This window comes from Phasianus colchicus, chromosome 7 (genome assembly GCF_987193195.1).
Source record: "Phasianus colchicus chromosome 7, bPhaCol1.hap1.1, whole genome shotgun sequence".
Taxonomy (NCBI): domain Eukaryota; kingdom Metazoa; phylum Chordata; class Aves; order Galliformes; family Phasianidae; genus Phasianus; species Phasianus colchicus.
The window spans coordinates 21,699,637-21,717,736 of NC_143442.1; the positions used below are offsets into that span (position 1 = coordinate 21,699,637).

Consider the following 18,100-nt stretch of genomic DNA (forward strand, 5'->3'; position numbering starts at 1 on the left):
ACGACAGTCATGAAAATCTCAGTGAATCCATCTTTTTTCAGCATCAGAAAACCAATGCCAGCTTCTCAAGACATGGGAAGTGTGATTGGCTGCCAAATGCAAAGAGCTCGGGAGTTCATGGGAATAATTATAACAGAGAAATATTTTCCTGACATGACCTTGGGCCATGTACTAAATGGAAAGAAGTAAATTTGGCACTAGAAATAAAAACTGAGCCACAGAAACTTGTACCTGCAGAGGCTCCACCCTTACAGAGCCTGCTCCTCAGGGCCAGATTCTGCCATCACTTCATCACTGTAAATCAGAGTGCATTCTGCTGAATTGCATGGAGGGCCTGACATGGGTAACAGCAAATGTAATTTAGTGGCTGCTGAGGAGCGCTACCTGGTGCAAAGGAGAGGTCATCACTACAGATGTGGTCTGCGGGGGTAATCTGGCATGACACAGACCCAACCTGAGTCTTATCACTGTTAAATAGTGGATTTCCTCTGTCTGGTACTTCTGGATATTTCTAATGTATTTATAACTGATCTGGTCATGTTTCTTTGCTTCCTGCATCTGACCCCTCCTTAAGACCAGATAAAAACGTGGTTATTTTTACAGGAATTGGGCCAACTTATATTTCTATCAGATAAAGGGATTATATATCAGATAGGAAAAGGATTTAAGGAAGGGAAATAAAACATTACAGCCTGTTTTTTGTTTATTTTTCTGCTGTAGCTACATGGCAGAAATATTAAGCAAATGCTGTCATATTGATTGCCTTCCTCATCATCCTGAGCACAAAGCTGATCTCTCAGGTTAAAACTCCAAATGCAAGCAGCAGTTGTTTAACGTTTTTGTGCAAATTTATGTCTGTTCGGCAAACAGAAATTAGAGAAATAAATTACACAAGACTTGCTACAGTCTTAAATTATGGGAGGTTAATACAAATCCTTGGTGTTTTCAAATGCAAAAATAGGAGGTATCTGTTTAACGTGTCTCCTTGGGGAGATATTACCTGCTTTCTAACATGAGAACACACCAGAGCCGAGGCAGAGGCCTGCTGTTCCTCCATCATGGAAGAACATGTTCCTTTGAAATCTCATCAGCTAGCAAATCAATGAGTAGGGTTTCAGATTTCATAGAGGAATTTTACTGTTTTTTTTTTTAGGTCCAAATGATAAAAATGCTATAAATTCTATCTTAGACTCTGCAAGTGAAAGGTTTAAGAGATTATGTGAGTAAATCATTCATCCCTTCTGAATATCCTGCTGATAAAAGGGATCCCCTGATGTGATACGTACTGTCAGGTCTGAATTTGAAGCAGAGAATTTCTCTCAAGCTCCCTTTAGGGAATCCGCACGTTTTACACGGAATATTAGGATCACCTCTCCAGGCATGGGGAGGGAGCCAGAATGAGACCCTAAAGCCATAGAGAAATTATCAGAAAGAGATAAACTGGTTTCCTTTTTTATTAAATTCTTCTATAACCAGCTTTATAACCTAGCGAGTCACAAAGATGTCACAGCACATTACACACGCTCACTCGCGGGCATGTCACTACATCAGGGAGGCGTCGCAGAGTTTCTGCTCTGCAGCGAGCACAAAGGCTGAGGACAGGGCTCTGCACCTCTGTTCCCAGGGACTCCAACCCTTCTCTAACAGCTTTGTATTTTCTCTCTTTGCTATTAACTCTTACTGGCATTTCAAGTTATGATTTGATTCTTGGGCAGGAGCAGGCCAAGTACAGGATAAAAGAAGCTGCCATTCCCTGTCTTTCTGTGCTCTCATATGGGTGCGCAAGCCCATTAGAGCTGCTGGGGAGGTGCTTTCATGCTTGCAAACAAACGCTCCCCATGGTACGTGCAGCACGAGCCCCCTGAATATAGGGAGAGCAGCACAGAGGATGCCTGTGCTCTGAGAAGCTGTCCCTCGGACCTGACAGGAAAGCAGCCCTCTGGCCACACGTGGGAGCTGTGGTGATAAATACCATTGACACCGCAAGAAAATCAGATACACCATGTCGGGGATCCTGCATTTCTGTTTGTGTGCTGGTAGGGCAGCCATGAATCAGCAAGTGTGGGCACAAAGAGCCCTGCGAGGCACCCGATAAATGTGCTTCAGAAAAAACTGAGCTGTGTTACATTTAATTTGGAAGACGACTGTTGGAGGACAGTCCAACCCAAAGGGATCTGAGCGTTAGCCAACTCCTCTGCCCTCTCCCACGGGAAAGAGGGCTATAAAATAAAACCGGCTCATAAAATGTTGTTAGTCAACCTGTTCCTCTCTTGTGACACAGCATGGCAAAGGTCCTAGAGGCAGAGCTGGAGGGGGAGAGGTAAGGTGAGCAGTAAAAAAAAAAGGATGAAATTCAGAGAAGGGGATGATTGTGTGCAATAGAGGACGAAAACACCCTGGAGAAGCTCAGCCCACTCAAAGCCAGTGCATAAATTCACTTCTGAAAGTTTAAAAGTTCACAATGCCAGGCGACAATTCCCATGTGTCGAAGGAGAAATTTGGAGTGCATGCTCCATAGCAGCTGGGGAGATCCCACACCATCGTAGTCCCACACTGGGCAGCGGAACCTCTGCAGACCTGCACCCCTCATTTTGCAACAGCCACGTTTTCCTAATGTGGAGCAGTCACACCATGAGAAATGCGGGGTGTGCGGTTTTCTAAGCTGAACTTTAAGTGGGTGGAAATGAGCTTTTTTTTTTTCACTGAGCTTGGCCGGGTTCTAACATTTCAGCATCAGCCACATGCTGCTCTTGGATGGCCTGGAATAGCGGTTTGTGAGAATGGACATTTTCTCAGGTGTCAATTTTAAGCTCACTGAAGTCAAAGAGAACTTGTTGTTGGCTTTGTTGGGCTTTGGTTTGGGTTATGAGCTCAACCGAATTTAAAGAGCCCCAAAGTAGAAAAGTTCTGGACTGAAGCTGTTGGATTTGGAAAGGTCTGCTTGAAGATGGGGCAATGTTGCTTAAATTCAGGCAGTTGTAGGAAAGTGTTGCTAATTGAGGTTCTTTGTGAAATGAGTCCAAATGTCTCAATTTCTATGTTTAATGGAAAAGTGTCAGCCAAGAAAAGGAATTCTTTCAGTGAGAATAAATTCCCAAAGTTTTCAGGACCCAGTGCCGTGCTTCTTTTACTTTATTTAGGTCTGCTTCTCTGGGAGCTTCAGCTATGTCACGCTGCCCAGACAAGGGACAGAGGACTGAAAACAGCTGTTCACTGAAGCAGCTCAGTCTTGATATTTTTCTGCAATAGAATGCATGCACACTTGGCACTCCTTCCATTACCAATTAGCAACCGCATGCCCAAAGCGGGGAGAATTTCAGCCCTTTCTGCAAACCCCACAGCAGCCAGGCATACTCTGAGGCCGACCAGGCTGTGACATCTTCACTGTGCTGTGAAGGTGTGCATTGTCCCAAGGGTAGCTGCTCCTTATTGTATTGAGACAGAAGGATTTAGCAGAGGCCTTTAGAGAAGGTTTTATCTGCTGAAAGGCCAAAGGGAGATGAAGGAAGTGAAGCATGGAGGGAGAGGTGAAGATACATCATTCAGTGCTTATCTTTCAGCCCACACAACCACATTGTCACACTGTGCCTGGATCTGCAAACCATCAGTTAGGGCTGAACTCTGCTGCCTTTGCTGGAGAACGCAGCTTTGAACTCAGGTGGCTAGGATAGGATGCTGTAAGATACTGTGAAACCCAGATCAGCTTTTATTTTTGTGTGTAAAATGTAATAGCATTCCCCTCCTCACCCACTTACTAACAGGGCTTGTTTACCCTACAGAAATACCTGTATCTCCTCTGAAGAAGTTTCTAGTCATGCTCCTTCACAACTACACATTAAGAAGAATCTTTTGTTTCATCTTCTACGTCTTACTATAAAGTCAGCCATCCCTTCGTTCCTTATGTTTTTTTCTCTAACTACAGAGCTGACCACAAGTGGCCCCAGCACCCTCTGTCTCTGCTCTGCTCTGCTCTAGAAGCTCCTTCTGGTTGGTGGTTTTTCTTTGCAGTCTTTTAAACGGAATTAATGATTTTTGGTTAGGGACAAAAGAACTGTGCTAGCACAGGGTGTTAATTTAGGCATGCATTACTGTATTTCTAAGGAGTATAAACCATTATTTGGTGTCCTCCCTTCCTTCCAAATAAAACTGTATGTGCCTTCCTTTATATTTTGTGTGTAAGTCATATAGGGAAACATTAAATGCAGTATAAAGATAGTAATAAAACTGGTTGTAATGTTTATAAGTTTTTCATGACCAAGTGCTTTGTAGCTAGAAGTGCCATAACCGCACACTTTGCACAGCAAGCAGTGAGGCACTGTGGAAGCAGGACCCAGCGCTCTGGTACAGGGGTGGGCAGCTGCCAGGGACAGGGAGGCTGGGCATCTCTCCTAGGCATGGAGGGGCTGGGTGCCTGCTGTTGAGGAGCTGGCTTTGTGCTCAGAGTGGAAATGCTGCAGGGTAGAGGAGGAGATCCAGCACATGTGTTACGTGAAGTCCTAACGTTAGCAATAGAGGAGGAATTGTGTTCCAGATCCTCTCTTGGCATGTCTCAGTTCTGCCTCTTCCCTCTCTCGTTTTGGCACCAGAGGCCTCCTGACATTTGGGCTCATCACATTCAGCATCACTGAAGTCGCTATGAAGTCGTGGGTTAGGTCCAGGCCAGTCCTGGCAGCACACCACACCTCGAGAGGAAAGCAGATAAAAATGTGACGTAAGGGAAGAACAGCGGAAATATTGCTGCTGACATTTTTCTCAGGGTTTTCCGGTGTTTGTGTTGGTCTGCCTGATTTGTTGCAATAGGACAGAGCATATTCTGGAGATGTGGAGTGCCCTCTAGCCACGCTTTCTGAAACAGTCGTATCCCGTACAACAGAGGAGCTCCATTTCCTTGCTTGTGTGTGTGGTTGTTTTTTTGGTTTTTTTTTTTTGGTTTTTTTTTTTTTTTTTTTTTTTTTTTTCCCCCAAGTACGGAAGGCAGCTCATTATTCAGTAAATCCTAAGCTGATTTTGGCTCTAGAGAGCTTCCTATACGCAGAGCTTTCCACCTGCTGCATCTATTTGTTTCCGTGTTGTAGCTGAGCATGTTGCTTTCGTGGACCCCAGACAATGCATTTCACAAACACTGCCATCACTAGGTGTGTGTTAGAGCCACTTGCCTGAGCTGCATCCCCTTCCAGGAGAGGATGTTGCTTTGTAGGCTGCATTGCTGCAGGTGTTGGGGTGTTGGTCCCTTACAATTGGGTGGAATAGGAAAGGCAGACACAGTGCAGGGCACATGGCTCCCTGTTGTCCTGTGGCTGAGGATCCTGTGCCTGCAGCTGACGGGAATAGGAGAGGTGCACCAAAGCTGGCCATGAATACATGTCTAATTTGCTTTCCATTCTGTCTGAACGTTCAGTGTTTGCACTGATACCAGTCTGCAATGTGATTTTTTTTTCCAAATGTCCAACACACACAATGAATATTAGACAAAGCTCTGGTGTTCTCTCAGCCAGGGCCCACAGTTTGCACTTCATACTCCGTTATGAGGTGTGACTCCTGAAGACCTCTTTTTAAAGGTCATGCTGTTTGTGCTGCATAATATAAAATATAGTTCCACTGTAAATTAAAAACATACTTTACAGCTTGCTGGTGTGCTTCGTGAAGGTGAACAAGATTTGAAATCACAGGTCTCCTCGGTTGTGGAAAATATTTAATATCATTCTAATAGGGCCTGGATGGCTTTATGGACTGGTAATAAGCTACAGAGGCCATTCCAGGGCACCTTACTACATACTGCTGCCTACTTTCTCATCTGCCCCCAGCAGAACATTTTCTTATTGTTGACACTGAAGACAGCTGTGCTAGATTTGATTTTACTTTGTTATGGGAATTCTTGAATGAACTGTAACACTGACTAACCCACAGCCATATCCATTAGCTACAGAGGCTACACTCAGCCATGTTGAGTTTCTTTCTCAGAATGGAGGAGAGTTGATTTGCTATGTTGAAATGGTTCACAGGTGTGCTCAATCTTCATTTACACCCTGGAAGGATTAAGTATTCAATTACTTGCCAGAAGGGCAACTTTCAAGAATGTTGTCCTTTCTTTCCAGGTAAACCATGGTATGGAAAATGGATTCAGACAGACCTGCAGTCTGATTCTGACGTTCACCCACAACAACTCTTCAGGAAGCCAGGATCAAAGGTAAGCAAAAGCGTTAAAGCCACAGATATTTGACTGCTATTTAGAAAACAAAAGAGAAAGGTGTTTTGATTAGAATATGTTTGCTCAGTCTGCGTAGGACATGTATTGTGTGTGAAATAGGTATTGAAAGACAGGGTAAAATAAAATGCCTAATAATAGGATGTGATGGAGATGATAAGGAATAAATAGGATTTCAGAGAGGTATTAGAGAAGCGGGAATTGTAAGTAATACAAAGAGGAAACTGGAGAGTGGATTTCTTTCATCTAATATGTTTCACATGAAATGTGGAAGAGATATATTTCACATGAAATGAAATTATATGCTTTTTGAGAAATATGGAAATTATAATTGCACATTTGTGGAGTATTCTACCGGATACTGGTGTACTTTAAGAGCGGTGTTTGGATCAAAGGGGCAGTTTAGGCTTCAAAGGAAGGACTGCTTATTGAGTTAGCACGTGTTGCTAAGTAGATCTGCAGAGTAACAGCTCCTACTTGGGAGGCCCTGGCACAGGAGTGTGAGGCATTGCAGTAGAGGAAGGGGAGACAAGGAAGCCTGTCTTGAGGCTTGAGACTTACCATCTAGTTTACTTTTGCAAGTGTAGGAATGTAGTTAACCTGATAACATAGCATGCAATTAAAGTGCTCTCCAGTAGCAGTCTCTTGCAGCTTTTGTGGGAGAAAGAAAAGGCTACGTTTTCTGTAAAACTCAGCTCTGTCTTCCTAATCCTACCACGTTATCCTCCACATATATTCTTAGTCCTTGTGTTACATCTCCAACTTGCATGAATACTCGCATATGGTTACTGAATTAGGAAAAGGTAATTTTTGCAGGATTTTATTTTTTTTAATTACAAAGCCTTTTTTAAATGTTTGAATATACTATCAACATAATGTGCAACATATTAAAAATACTTCAGAAAAAGCAGAAGAGAAACTTTTCACACACAGGCACAAACTAGAGAACTTTGTTTCTTCAGTATCTGTGCTAGAAGAGATGGATTGCAAATTATTTTTAACTGCCAACTAACATAAAGAAACTTGGTCAAACTTTCACAAGGATAGAATTTTCACCTATAAAATGTTCTGTGATATTTCTGTAGTGAAGTTCTTGATCAGCATATCTTAAGGTGTATTTGAAGTGACTGAGAATGCCTCCAATTACTTCGTGCATGTTCAATTCGAGCATTTATTTAATGTTCCACTGAATATTGTTAAAATACAGGTACAAATCTTTAAATGTAAGCAATCAAGAAAATTATACCAGGGTGAGCATCATCTCACAAGCCTAAGGAAAGAACAGACAAGGTGTTTTTTTTGTTTGTTTGTTTGTTTTTTACTGTACAGGAACATTGTTCATGCAGTCCATCCCACAATTTTATACATCAGTGCCCTCAAATGCCTGGCTTCATATGTAACAGTATTTTTCCCACTGTGCATCCTGTTCTCCTCGAGGGGCTGCTCAATGACAGCTGGAATGTTTCTTCCATACAGTTCACATTGCTTCAGAAATTGGACACACTCTTGAATGACACTGTCACGTAGCATGATCATGTGCTTGGCCATGTTCTCTAGCAAGGACAGGAAACATCTTTTGGCATAATACCACGTATCAGTGCTTAGTTTTTTGTTATATGGCTCCAGGCTTTTAATGACCCTCGAAATGCCGAAGTCGTAGTTTCCTTTCACGCAGTAAAGAGTACCAATGACTAGATTGACAATACAAAGATGGTAGATATTTTTATCAGGATTATCATAGGACAGTTGCTCTTCCCCCTTCTCAATCTTCCTCATCAGTTCCTCTGCGTCTTCATTCTGGCTTGTCAGGATGTAGGAAACACAGAGATTAGCTAACACAATGGCACTAACATTAAGAATGTTATCATAGTGCTTCTTAACTATTGGCTCATAGAAGCTAATAGCCTCTTTGTACTTGTTTTCTTGCATGAAAAGTACGTGAGCCACGTTGAGCTTCCATACCTCGTGTTCATTACAGAACTCCACTGATTTGCGGAAGATCTTTTCTACCATGGTGTAGTTCTTCATGTCCCAATAAATTTTAGCCTGAACCATCAAGACGGGTATATATTTATCCAAAGTCTCATCATACTCATTAACAGTCTTCTTTACAGCTTCATCATCCCAATTTTGCCTAGCTTCCTGTATTTGCTTTGTGAGTTTCCTCAGCTGCTCGGTCAGCATCCCTGCTGCGTCATCCAGCTTGTGGAAAGCCTCCTCAGGGGCAGTCTGACAAGTGATAACGGCATCCAAGAAGTTGTATAAGTAAGGTGTGAGCAGTTTGTAGGTTAGATGGGCGTTCTCTGCCAGCACGTCAGCTGCCAAGTCGTAGTACTGATGCTTGCAGTAGAGGAGCAGCAAGTTTCCAAAGGTTTCTGGTGGGCAGGGGTTCTGCAGCAAAAGAAACTGCAGTTTCTCAAAGCCCTCTGTGGGCTGGGTGTCCATGTTTATTAGTGCTTGGTTGTGGAGCGTGACCGGGTCCAGCTCCTCCTCCGCCCTCGGCGGCATATCGGTGAGCGCCTCCTGAGCCGCCTTCAGGTTGTGCAGCTGGTACTCGATGGCAGCTTTCAGGTTGAAGGCCTCCACCAGGGCCGTGCGGTGCAGGAGCAGGGTGTTGCCCACGCTGCGCACGTCGATGCCCTCGGTGGTCATGCCCACGCTGAGCTCGGGGTGCTGGTGGATGCCGCGCTCGATTATATCGGAGATGTGCTTGAGGGCAGGGGCGTACTGCTTGGCGGCGTAGCAGCAGAGCGCCATGTTGTAGGACAGCTCCGGACAGTAGCCCAGCACCTGCATGGCGCCCGCGAACTTCCCGCTGGCCTCCTCGTGCCGTCCCTGCCGGTACAGCAGGCAGCCCAGGTTGATCTCGGCGTCGGCCCGCTCCGAGGGGTCCTCGGCCGCCCCGGGGCCGCCGTCCGCGGCCAGCGCCTCCTCCACCAGGCTCTTGGCCGCCGCCAGGTCGCCCTGCGCGTAGTGGACGGCGGCCTGGAGGCGCAGGGCCCGGCCCTGGTAGGCGGGCCGGTCCAGCAGCGGGCTGGCGGCCCGCAGCGCCTCGGCGTACAGCCCGGCCTTGTAGAGGGCCTGCGCCAGGTACAGGCGGTACGCGTCGAGCTCGGGGTGCAGGGCCGCCAGCTGCTCGTAGCACTCGGCCGCCGCAGCGAAGTCCTGCAGTTGGTAGTAGCAGTAGCCCAGCAGCGAGAGGCCGCCCCGCGAGCGGCTGCTCCTCTGCAGCTCGCGGCTCAGCAGCGTCGCCGCCTCCCCGCAGCGCCCGGCACGGATCAGCCCGTACACCGCGGCCGTGTACTGCCCGTCGGGCACCGGCGCGGCCTCCATGGCCGCCGCACCGCGCCGGAAGCGGGCGATGGGCGAAGCCGTGCGGCGCCTCTCGCTGCCGTGGCAACGGCCCCCGCGCCGGAAGTACTCCCAATGCGGCCGGCCCGCCGCGCCGGAAGCGGGTGGTCGGCTCGGCGCGGGGCGCGCTGGGCGTTGTAGTGCGGCGCGCCGAGGCGGGAGTCGGCCCGGGCCGTTTCGCGAGGGCTGTGGGGCTCCCCGCGTGGCTCCTGGGCCGGTACCTCCTGCGGGGACAGCCCGTAGGCTGGGCTACCCTCCCGCCTAGCGCCCGCAGGCCGTGAATTGCCACACAACTCTAATCAAGACAGACCTAAGCCTCTAAAGGGCTTTCTGTACCCCCAAGCACAGCTCGTGCTTCCGTGCAAACCGTTGTAGGGGCTGAATTCAGCTGCTAAACAAACGTATACCATCTCTGTACTCTGTACTTAGCGGCACGGATCTGATCACCTACTTGGAGCAGCTGCCTCCAGTCACCAAGAATCGCCATCATCACTCTGGAGAAAAGAATTTCCTCTGCTCACCCTGCCCGGCTCTCTGGAAAGGCCAGAGAACCAGGGCAGCAGTGGGCGGCAGCAATGTACTACCCTCACTGGCCTTGTCTGCGCTCTGGCAGCATGGAATGGAAGAGATGTGTAGCTAGGGTTAGGACAGGGCTGCACCAAGTGCTGTAAGGCACTGCTGAATTCAGCTGCGTCCACCCCTCAGGCACACCAGGCAGCATGGGATGGGGAGAAGTGGATCTGCTGTGCGAGTGCTGAGCCTGGATGCTGCTGTTTGACTGTGCTGGTGAGGGAGCTGCGGGCTGCAGCTGTGCTCTGTGCAGCACCAGGTGCATATGAGTGCCGGATGCCCGTGACTGCATGCTCGTCCCCTCTGCCTCCCCAGCATTTCTTCTTCCTTTCCTCTCACTGTTCATTACTTCATTACAGTGCTTTCAAGGCTCTGCTTGTGTGCTAATTACTAGTCGCAGTGCTAAGTAGGTTCTCAGTGCCAGAACAAGATGGGTTTGCCTTGTTTTTCTAGCAGCCATGACGCAAATGAGACCTTATGCCAGATAAAGAAATTGCATTATCTGTATTTGCCTGTTGTCTGCTTTCCCCTTTGTGCTATTATCTTCTAAGCAGTAAACTGAAATGTATAATAATTATATCCACATCAGCTAGAATAGATCTCTTATCCTTAAAATACTACCTAGACCTGAATATTTTTCTCAGTTCAGTATTTCCTGAAGCTGAGAAGAACAAAAAGTAAAATTAAATAAATTTACTGATATATATTTTTTTCCAAATACTTTTTTTTTTTTTTTTTTTTAAATAAATCTTCAGAAATAGCCTTAAGTATTTCTAAGCAGTTACACTGTAAGAAAAAGCCCTAAGTTAAACACGTAACCTTGGAACACAGGATGGCAAGTACTTTATTGATGCTCTGTACTGTGTGATGAAACTTCCCTTTTACAATACATTAAGAGCCTAAATTTGCTCTTAATGTGCTTACTGCTCTTCTATTTGTGTGATGGAAGGAAGGATGTTTGTATCTGAATAGAATATGATAGCTCTCCTAGCTCTCCAACTGCTTTAAAGGAGTAGATCAAATATTTTCTTACTTTTCTGAAATTGCTTATTTCAACAGTAATTTTTCCTTGGAGGGAAGTGGATATGGTGTTTCTACTGAATAATGCTACATCCGGTGTCACTGACTTGTACTGATGTATATAATTTTTATACAAGTAAATAGTTCTGTTGATGTCTTTGGCCGGATCTGGTTTCTGGTCATTCCCTAATAATGCCAAGTGCAGCAGGTGAAGTTAGGTTTCTTCCCAGGAATGACTGCTGCAAGGTCATGTTTCAGAAGTTATATTTGAGCTGTTCAGTTGCATGTGTTTTCACTGCTCTTCTATTTGTGTGATTCACGAATCAATACATACAGTTCTGATTCATCCTGACAAGTCAGTTTCAATGAAACAAACAAACAAAAGTCAAAATCACAGGAACGATTAAGTGATTTATTTATTTTTTTTTTTAGATAGACCAATAAAACCAAATGGTTAATTTCAAAAACATGCTTTAAAAAGCTGAATCAGCATTGTTTGATCTACTAAAGCAAAACAATGAGGGTAATGATCTTAAAATGCAAAAAGGGAAAAGGAGGCAAGGATATTTATTGTGCATTTTCAAAAGTAAGTAGGATGCACTTGCATTAGAAAATACACACACTGTTTCTGTGCATGTGTCTGTTGTTGCCCATACATGAAGATTGAAAGCTCACAGGGGTACTCTCCACACTACTGTAAGATGCAGTTTTTAACACGCTTATAAATTGGTAATTAAATACGAGATATTCTAAGAAAGAAAAGGTAACAATCAATACACAGTACAGATTTCAATATTGTCACGTTCAGGTAATGAATATCTCTCATTTCACCTGCTATTTACTTCACAATTCTGTTTTCTTATAAACCATTCACACTATTTTACTATTGAAATCATCAGTTTCTTTGACTAAGCCAATGAAAAAAGAAGTCTTACTCTTACATTTTCTTGCCCAGATCTTTCTAAGCATTGGAAGTGTATATTAATGTTTTACATGGCCTTAAAATAAACCTGTCTAAAAATTGCACTCAATGTATAAACTGTCTATAACTCAGATTGTTTAACTGTATGAAGGGAAAATAAATATTTGGCCTGTAAACTGAAACACTCCCATTTTTCTATTAGGATCAATTAGTCTAAATGTTAAAAATTATCTTAGGCACTGCTGGTTGCAGTTTTCAAAAACAGTTTGTGAATATTAGTATTGGCTTTTGCTGATAACTACAGGCACATTATGAAATAGCAGTGCACTATAAGGAGGAGCAATTAGTAAGGACACCAGTCCCAAAAATGCAGCTGCTATACCAAGGACACCATCTGAATGAATACCTGAGCTAAAAAGAAACACACTCATCTACGCTCTAGTTATTTTCAGCAGGGTACTAAACATACTAATGACCTTCTCAGCAAGATCCCTGGTCTGGCAAAGGAGAGCAAGCTGGCTAAGACAGAGCTGCATGGGGAGTTACGTGTCTGATTGCCACGTTAGGCATCCTGATTAAACTTTCATGAGGTACTGTTGCCTAACCTTGTATTTGACACCAAACTGTGTCCTGCCAGAAGCAGCTGTCTAGGTGTTGATTGAGTTAGGAAGTTTTATTTTGCTTGTAGGTCCCAGGCTAGGAGAAAGGCCTGAACAGTGATTCAGTTTTAGGGCAAATTGCCTGATTTTACGGCTAGTACCTTTTGGTTGTCTCATTCTCAGGAGGTGGAAAATTCTTCTTCTATCTGATCCATAGGAGAGCCTTCAGTTCAAGTTCTCTGAGTGAGCCTTGAGCAGTACTTGGTTTCCTGGTGGGGTCACAGAGTTGTACTGCTGGGCTCTGCTCTAATCTAGGAGGATGCACACTGGAGGCCCTCCTGAGTTCTTCTACCAATGCCTTTCTGCCTTGTGCAGCTCCTCAGGCATGAAGCAGGAACCACACACTTTAATGTCCCATCTCCTTGATAAGTGTGAGTAAAGGGCTTCAGCAGGAGGGCAGAGACAGGCTGCCCTCGTGCCTCCCCCTGGGGAGCAAGGTGCACCTCTAGTTTGAAGCCTGCTCTGAATCAAACAGGATCGGAATGCCAGGTACCTTCCTGGTTGCCCTAGGTGGTGCTGTAGCATTTAGATCTTTTCTTCCTTGCTGAGAAGGGGTTCATTTTGGTAAGCAGTTTCACAAGTGGCAATCCTGAGTGGAAATGCTGCCTGGCCTGAACTATTTTTGAAGACTCCATTAGAACTAAACTGAATCAGAGCACCTCTGAGGAGAATGCAGCTCCTATGGATGCACCTTGTGCTAACTCCATTTTAGGACTGTATTTGCAAATTCTTGAGTCCCTGTTGCAGGCAAAATTTCCACCGACAGCAGGGGCAGAGAAGTTAGGACTCCTCTGTCACTGAGCCACTGAGTGTGGTGGGCACCTGCAGGGGAAGGCAGAGCAGCAATCTACCAGCACTGGCCTAGGTAACAGTGGGATCTTCGTCCTGCTAGCCCTGTGCTTTATATGCAACCATGGAACCTATTTCATGCATTTTGATGTTGTGCATTGGGCAGGGAAAGGAGAAAAAAAAATAATAATTCAGACTTCATAACCCCCAGTCATCTCATCTGTGCTGTGTGTGTCTCAGGACAGTGTCAAAACTGATCAAATTGCTGGAAGAATGTTTTGGAGTCAGAGAGAATGAAAAGCAGATACAGTGTCTGCCTGTAAAGCTTGTAAGCACTCGTTAAGAACTGTTTTCTATCCTTTTTAATATGAGAAACTTGGAATATGATTCTTTTTTGCTTCCACAAAGAATTTTCTTTTTCTCTCCAAAATGTGAATCTTTTGCTGACTCCTAAGCTGTATAGAAAAAAAAAAAAAGCTTTTATAAAATAATATTATTGACCTGTATGACTTTCAGACACCAAATTCTTCTCTGTGATATGCTGTTGTGACCCCCCCCATTTTCATCAGGGCTGCCTCATTTTGCCTGAGAACAATTTGATAAAGATCTAACTGTGCACTCTCATTTTCTTCCTTGTGATGGAGGAACAGAACCATAACATTAGTCAGCACTTTCTGGATTTTGACCCACAATAGCCAAGCTACCAAAAGACAGGAGAAATAGATGGAGGCAATTACAAACAGTCACTTGATTGATGGTTGACATTGTTAGAGCTTCAGCTGGATGTCAGGTGGTGCAGTGCTGAATTCCCATCACTGCTGTGGGAGTTGCCATGGGCAACAGCGCACTGAAGCCAATAAAAAGGAGAGGAAACGAGGGGAAACTCAACCTTGGGGGAAGCTTCAGGGTATGTGCTGTAATTTATGTTACACATAGCAATATGCAATATCAAAATTCAGGAAAGCTCAGTGTACCAGTCAGCAGTACTATGTCAGTTCCTGGTGTCTGTTTCCCCCATAAAGTATGCATTACAAGTTGTATGTGTCTTGCTGTTTACTATCCTGCATCTATCTTTATTCAGGGAAGAAAAAAACTGGTAAAATAATAGCAGAAGCATTTCCACTTGATGTGTATATTCCCTGCTGTGCATTCTGTATTTCTGCTCCTACACTGCTTCATTCGATAGAGAAGGCGATGTGGTTCAGTTGCGTGGTAACAGGTTGGTTTGTAATGCTACTGGAATTTCCACCTCTTTCCCCTGTACACGATTGGTAGCACAGAGGACTTTGTTTTGGTTTTGGTCTGTGTTTTTACTTAAGGAAGTGCTCAGCAGATTTGTTGTTTCTGTTTGATTGCCAGACAGATGTCAGCTTTTCAAAGGTGCTAAGGATTCCTTTTCACTGGGAAGCAGGGAGGATCTTTTTGGCATTCACTTGGTGGGGCCAGGCTCTGGTTTCTGTGAAGCTGGTGCCAGTTCAAGGTGATTCCATGGAGCAAACGGACATCATCACAGGAATAAAATGTAGCCAAATTCAGCTTTAATTTTGGTTGCCAGACAAGCCTATATTCACTATGGCATTTTCAATGAGTACAAAGGCTTTTCTTCTCCCATGAATGGGAACTCTTAAGTGCTGCAACATGACTCCTCTTGGGTCCCATCACGCAGCAGAGAAATCACCCTCAATTCAGATGCCATAGCTTTGCTACACTACGTTAATGGAAGGAGACCAACTTTCACATAATACCAATGTCATCGCACAAAGCTGAACACATTTGGTTTTGTGACCTCCTGGTTTTGATTAAACTTTAAAGAACCCCTCTACCACAGATGGTTATGTGTGAGCCTAGCGCTGTGCTAGCTGTAATAACATCATCTTAAAGTGTACTGAGAGTACTGCAAGAGAAGTAAGAGGTAGTCAGTTCAGTATGATAATATTCTTTCTCTTTACCATTTTAAAATGTTCATTTCCACTGCAAATTATACTAGAGAGGTTCATCCATGGTCCAGTTTTCAATTTAATATAAACCTGAAGCATAAGGCAGCAGATTTCCTTTTTATTTTTATTCTATATTCATTGAAACCCATTACTTTTTCCCTTAGGGTACACTGTAAATTAAAAAAAAAAAGAAAGGAAGAATGAGCTAAAGGAGTATTTAAAAAAAAAAAAAAAAAAAAAACCTCTAAAATTAGCATGCAGTATTTTGTTTTAATGCAAGCTTCCCCTTGCTGAGAAATTTACTGCATTGTTAATATGAATTTCTCAGGGAAGCAGGGACAGATTGGTATTTTTAAAGATAATAAAGTTTGTTTTTAAATGTAGCAAAGGTAGGCAATTCTAAAGGCCCTGATCAATCACTAAGAAGCGTTGTTGTAAAAAAATACTTCTTTAGAATACAAAGCAGGCTTCTCAGAACATCCAGGCATAATAGAGGAAGGAAGAGAGGAACATCACAAAAGCAGGCATAATTGATTCATAACGTGTACTGAAGAGATGCAAAACAACAATGTAATTACATACTATTCTGTTTTCCTGCGGCTCCTTGCATATGAATTGACCACCTCGCATCCCAGTTCTGCTCTGTATTATTAATTTTATTAAGTTGTAAGTTCTTATATTTCAGTCTGTTGTCAGTTTTACAGATTTTTATGGTAGCAGTTGAAATGTAGCAGAGCTGAATGAATGCTTCTTGTGCTAAGTCCTTCTTGTAGCTTTGGAAACCAGTGCAATCTCACTGCAGGCCTTCTCTTCAGAAGGGAAGTAATAGCAAATCAGGCTGCCATCAAGATACTATCCGATCAATTAAGCGTATCTGTGAAAGTGTTTCTTAAAAAAAAAAAAAAATTAAAAAAAAATGGTGTGCCAAAGCTTTTGAAATCCTTTCAGACAGCTCTTATCATAAATAGACACTGACAGTTGCAGGCTTAATTTATGTCTTTGAGAGACATGGTAAAGGTAGAGGAAAAGGAGGATGAAGATGCTGCCTGAGAAGGAAGTCTTTGTTGATGCAACTCCTCCCATTTACCTCTATTTACTGCCACAGAGTCCAGCATAGGCTTCAGTTTCACATTCAGCTTCACGAGACACTGGAAAAAAATAGAAAGCAATAGAAGAGAGGAAAAAATGTTAGTATTTCCAGTCTGCTGATGGATGGTCTAGGGAGTTACATGATAAAAGGAACCTGATCTGTACTGTGCCCTCACCCTCCTCACCTCCAGTTGTAAATTCTTTGTAGGTAAAGTTTTTATTTCATTTGGGATTTCTTTATCTCATACTCATTTGATCTGAGGCTTTAAGTAATCCACCAAAAATGTCCAAAAAAAAAAAAAAAGCACATAAGGTGGCAAAATTGCCATTCAACTACTTTGGTTTTCTTATAAGCCTTGAAGATAGTCCTTCTGAAGCATCCCCAGTGTCTGGGGCTTCCTGCTTGCTGCCTATGAACTAGTGAGAAGGCAAGGGTTTTTTTTGTTGTTGTTGTTTTTTTTTTTTTTCCCCTACTTTAAATAGCAGGCTTAACAACAGCTAGTTTAAATAGCCCCCAGAGCCCAGACACCACTAAGAACTGAATGTTTTATAGTTAGCTTGCAAACCATGTAGTTTGGCTATCCGCTGAAGTAAGTCTTGGTAAATTTTTAATTGAGCTATTATATGATAATTAAGGGTTAATGGTCTGATCTTAAGATGTGCTGAAAAAGTGCAATTTCAGTTGACTTCAGTAGGAAATATGAATGCTCAGCACTTCTGTAAAATCACACCGTGAGTAAGTAGCTGATTTGTGTGGAAGTTAAAGCAAATTGAATTAAAATTATTTGCTGAGAATGTGGTGTGGACCTACACAACCTTGGGCCTGGAGTAAGAGGCAAAGCTGACTGTGGTCTCTGCCATGGACAGTACTGCTCTCTGGTGGCATTCATGCTATTTTTGGGATGGCTGTGCATAAGTAACACTCCTATCACCAAACCTCACAGTTCCCTCTTTTGAGCACCATATTCCAGATGTTATGTATTCCTCAAACCTGGTTTGATTGAATCAAAAATGGAGGGGAGTAATGCATGCTAAACGCCTCCCTGAGGATCTCACTGCTGTTGTCCTTGATGCCTGCACTGCCTCTGCCAACACTGCAGGCATTCTCATTTTATAGCAACTTAGCAGATCCTTTCTGTGCATGTGCAAAGCTAGCATCCATCTCCTAAGCTTGCTGGTAGGAGACGACAAGCCTCTGATGTGCGTGTCTGCATCTCGCCCCACGACCAAGGGTGACAGGAGGACGGTGGGTGCCTGAGATACTGAAGCCAACTGGCTATGCTCTGCCTGCAGCCATAGACACCCAAAGCCACAGTAGGCCAGGAGCAGTATAGCTCTCTACAGCTACCTGAAAGAAGATTGTGGTGAGGTGTGAGTTGTTCTCTCCTCTGCCGTAACTAGTGATAAGATGAAAGGGAATAGCCTCAAGTTGTGCCAGGGGAGGTTCAGGCTGGATATTAGGAAAACTGTCTTCTCTGAAAGAGTGGTGAGGTATTGGAACAGGCTGCCCAGGCAGGTGATTGAGTCACCTTCCCTGGAGGTGTTCAAGAAATGTTTA

General features: G+C 44.0%; 2 protein-coding genes and 1 long non-coding RNA gene across 4 annotated transcripts in view; 1 reads left to right on the plus strand and 2 right to left on the minus strand.

The window, feature by feature from the left end:
* Positions 1-18,100, plus strand: part of LOC149917265 (uncharacterized) — a 120,980-nt gene that overhangs the window by 22,544 nt on the left and 80,336 nt on the right. Inside the window, exon 2 of the long non-coding RNA XR_016468307.1 lies at positions 6,096-6,187. This is a non-coding gene — a long non-coding RNA (uncharacterized LOC149917265). The remainder of the gene's footprint in view (positions 1-6,095; positions 6,188-18,100) is intronic.
* IFT70B (intraflagellar transport 70B) lies at positions 7,003-9,606 on the minus strand. The gene has a single exon (XM_031601375.2). The coding sequence runs from the start codon at positions 9,536-9,538 to the stop codon at positions 7,544-7,546; it is 1,995 nt and encodes a 664-aa protein (XP_031457235.2). The 5' UTR covers positions 9,539-9,606; the 3' UTR covers positions 7,003-7,543.
* The window catches only part of PDE11A (phosphodiesterase 11A), a 121,310-nt gene continuing 119,552 nt past the window's right edge, over positions 16,343-18,100 (minus strand). For both annotated transcript variants that reach the window (XM_090144086.1, XM_031601374.2), the window contains one exon: positions 16,343-16,601. In XM_090144086.1, the coding sequence (XP_090000212.1) occupies positions 16,440-16,601 (162 nt within the window). In that variant the 3' untranslated portion in view covers positions 16,343-16,439. The remainder of the gene's footprint in view (positions 16,602-18,100) is intronic.